Source organism: Montipora foliosa, chromosome 1, assembly GCF_036669935.1.
Source record: "Montipora foliosa isolate CH-2021 chromosome 1, ASM3666993v2, whole genome shotgun sequence".
Classification (NCBI taxonomy): domain Eukaryota; kingdom Metazoa; phylum Cnidaria; class Anthozoa; order Scleractinia; family Acroporidae; genus Montipora; species Montipora foliosa.
In genome coordinates, this window is record NC_090869.1 from 60,745,218 (window position 1) to 60,747,893 (window position 2,676).

The following is a 2,676-nucleotide window of genomic DNA, read 5'->3' on the forward strand; positions in this document are numbered from 1 at the left end:
ACGTTTCGACAACCTGAGCGGAAGTCATCTTTAGAGTCAAGTGACGGTTGGAAACTAAACGAATGTAGTCATGCTCTGGTATGCGTTGAGATTGGTAGTTGGGTTAGTTTCTTTTCCAACTACCAATCACAACACAGACCAGAGCATCACTACATTCGAAATTCCAATCGTCACTTGCAATTGACTCTGAAGATGATCTCCGCTTAGGTTGTCGAAACGTCAGTCACTGCCAACAGTCCCTCTCATTACTCATTTCACCCGGACGATCAAATTTCATCGAGGTGTTAACTTTTTTCCACTTGTTAGGTGGATAATGGTTTATCGTATTCCTCCAACAGTATGAATTCAACACTTACGGTGGTCATTTTTTACACGCCTGCTTCAGTTGACTTCATGCCACAGGTTTCCCAAATGAATGCATGTGGTTCCATTACCAAACGATAAAATAACCTCAGTGATATTACCAATCTCGTTTGATCAGTCCTGACTGTCAATTTTTGGCACATTGTTTTTCAAAGACCCTTCAATTTATTACCCGAGTTCCATAACCTATCGTATACGTACGGTCTTAATAGCTCAGCTCAAAGAAAATAAATTCACGAGTAACAAACAGAAATTGCTTTGCAGACATCTCTCGGAATGTGGTCTGCATCTTTGTTTAAATCAAAAATTATGTTGTTGTTTGTTTTTGTTTTTGTTTTTGCACTTCAGGCTGAAAAGTTAGGAGTCTATTCTTTTCCCCGACGCTTCAGCCATGGATGAAATTGGAAATATGTGTGAGAGTCCCGAGGAGCCGGGCCTGACCTGGAAGATAATATACATGTGTGAATCTGCTGTGATATTTATCCTCAACTCCTTCACCCTGATCGCCTTTGCAAGAAATCGTCATTTACGCAAGCGCACTATGTACCTTGTAATTAACCTGACTGTGGCTGATTTACTGGTTGGAGGAGTGTCAATACCTTTAACTTCGTTTGTGGAGCCGGGGGAAGAGCGACCCATCCTGGAACATACCGTTAAGCTCTCCCTGTATCTCTTTTCTTTCGCTACGCTGGTTAACCTATCTTTGATTGCGTTAGATAGGTTACACGCAACACTATTTCCCTTTCGACACTGTTTAATTGGAGGACGTTTTTATTGTAAAGTCATTGCCAGCAGCTGGTTTGTCGCCTTGTTAATTGCATGCATGATTAATATTTTTGACCTCTCTCTCGGAATACTCTTGCCAATGTGTGCACATGTTTGTGTCATTTTCATCATCGCCATCATCCTAATTATCTGTTATGTTAGCATTGCGGTGAATGTCCACAGAGGGAAAACTCATCACCATCATTTCAGTGCCATTTCTTCAGAAACAAAACTGTCTCTCACTTTGTTCATAATGACGGCTGCATCTGTGCTAGCCATTCTACCAATCACCATTTGGTGGGCCTTTGAGTGCGGAAACAAATGCCCTGAAAAAGTCGTGGGGCGTAACGTATTGGAAGCACTAACAGCGTTATATTTTGTCAATTCTATGGTCAATCCGTTGATATATGCCCTACGAATGCGAGCATTCCGAAAAATAATGAAAGCTCTTTTTTGTAAAACTACAGGACAAAGTCGGATTTAACCACATTAAGACAGGTTTGGATATTAATAAAGAAGTCAGAATTCCCAGGAGAATAGGTGGTTAAGTACTGTTTATTACACAAGCAGGAATGTTTTATCGGTGTTTACACCATGAGGCAAGCCTAGTGATTTTAGACCGAATAAAACACGCCTTCAAAAACATTCGATCCACAAAAACCGTGTCCCTCTGGACTCCGAAAAAAGGTTCAAATAATTATTGTAAGAGGAGAACATTAGCATACAAGAAAAAAAAGCTATCATGCCTTATTAGTGTTATTAGTGTCTTATTAGTTCTTAATTTAAAGACCATGCATGGCATTTGATAGGCTGTTTCGCTCATGAATTATTAATAAATTTGTGTCCTCGCCTTGATTTTAGGTAACAACAAAATAATTATTATTTACACAATAATACTGTATTACAGATTCGAGTCAGCAGAAACATGTACTGCATTAAATGTTAATGTTAATAGCAATGAAACTTCAAAGTCGACTGAATACAACTAGGTTACCAGCGAATTTCTTGGTTACCAAATTTAATCGTAACCGTACATATTAATTAACTGCAGTGTCTATTCATTGTCACAGGCCTAAACATTACAAGGAAACAAATTAAACATCACTTCAACTAAATCCAGGTGAATGCGTTCCAGTTATCCACAGAAGCTATAAAAATGGCTAAAAAAAAAAAGAAAAAAAGAAAAAAACTCTCTAGAGCTTCGGAAAAAAACTTGGCAAATTGCAGACATTTTACGTGTCTCGTGTTATTTATGTCTTCAGTTGTCTTCATCGAGTTTAACTAAGAGTGCATAAACTATAATAGATCCGCGTTCCTTTGTCGGCCATTCAATCTCCTGATTACTAAACTTCGAGTCGATTTCCGAAGTAGCTCCAATAGTCTGTGGCCCGACTTGGTAACTTTGTGGGTTAATGCACAGCTGAAGAACGGCTTTGGCAGACAATTTCTGTTTCGTCTTCGGTTCTTCAAAACTAAATAAAGAAGTATTACATCTTCAGTTTCTATCACTTACAAAATTACACGCCGTGTGGTGCAGTCCCCAATACA

General features: G+C 38.9%; 1 protein-coding gene across 2 annotated transcripts in view; it reads right to left on the reverse strand.

The window, feature by feature from the left end:
- Positions 1-761: 761 nt before the first annotated feature.
- LOC137979721 (neuralized-like protein 4) overlaps positions 762-2,676 on the reverse strand; it is a 7,642-nt gene continuing 5,727 nt past the window's right edge. The window contains exon 3 of one of the 2 annotated variants that reach the window (XM_068827045.1): positions 762-2,600. In XM_068827045.1, the coding sequence (XP_068683146.1) occupies positions 2,387-2,600 (214 nt within the window). In that variant the 3' untranslated portion in view covers positions 762-2,386. The remainder of the gene's footprint in view (positions 2,601-2,676) is intronic. The other variant, XR_011118405.1, reaches the window with a different exon arrangement.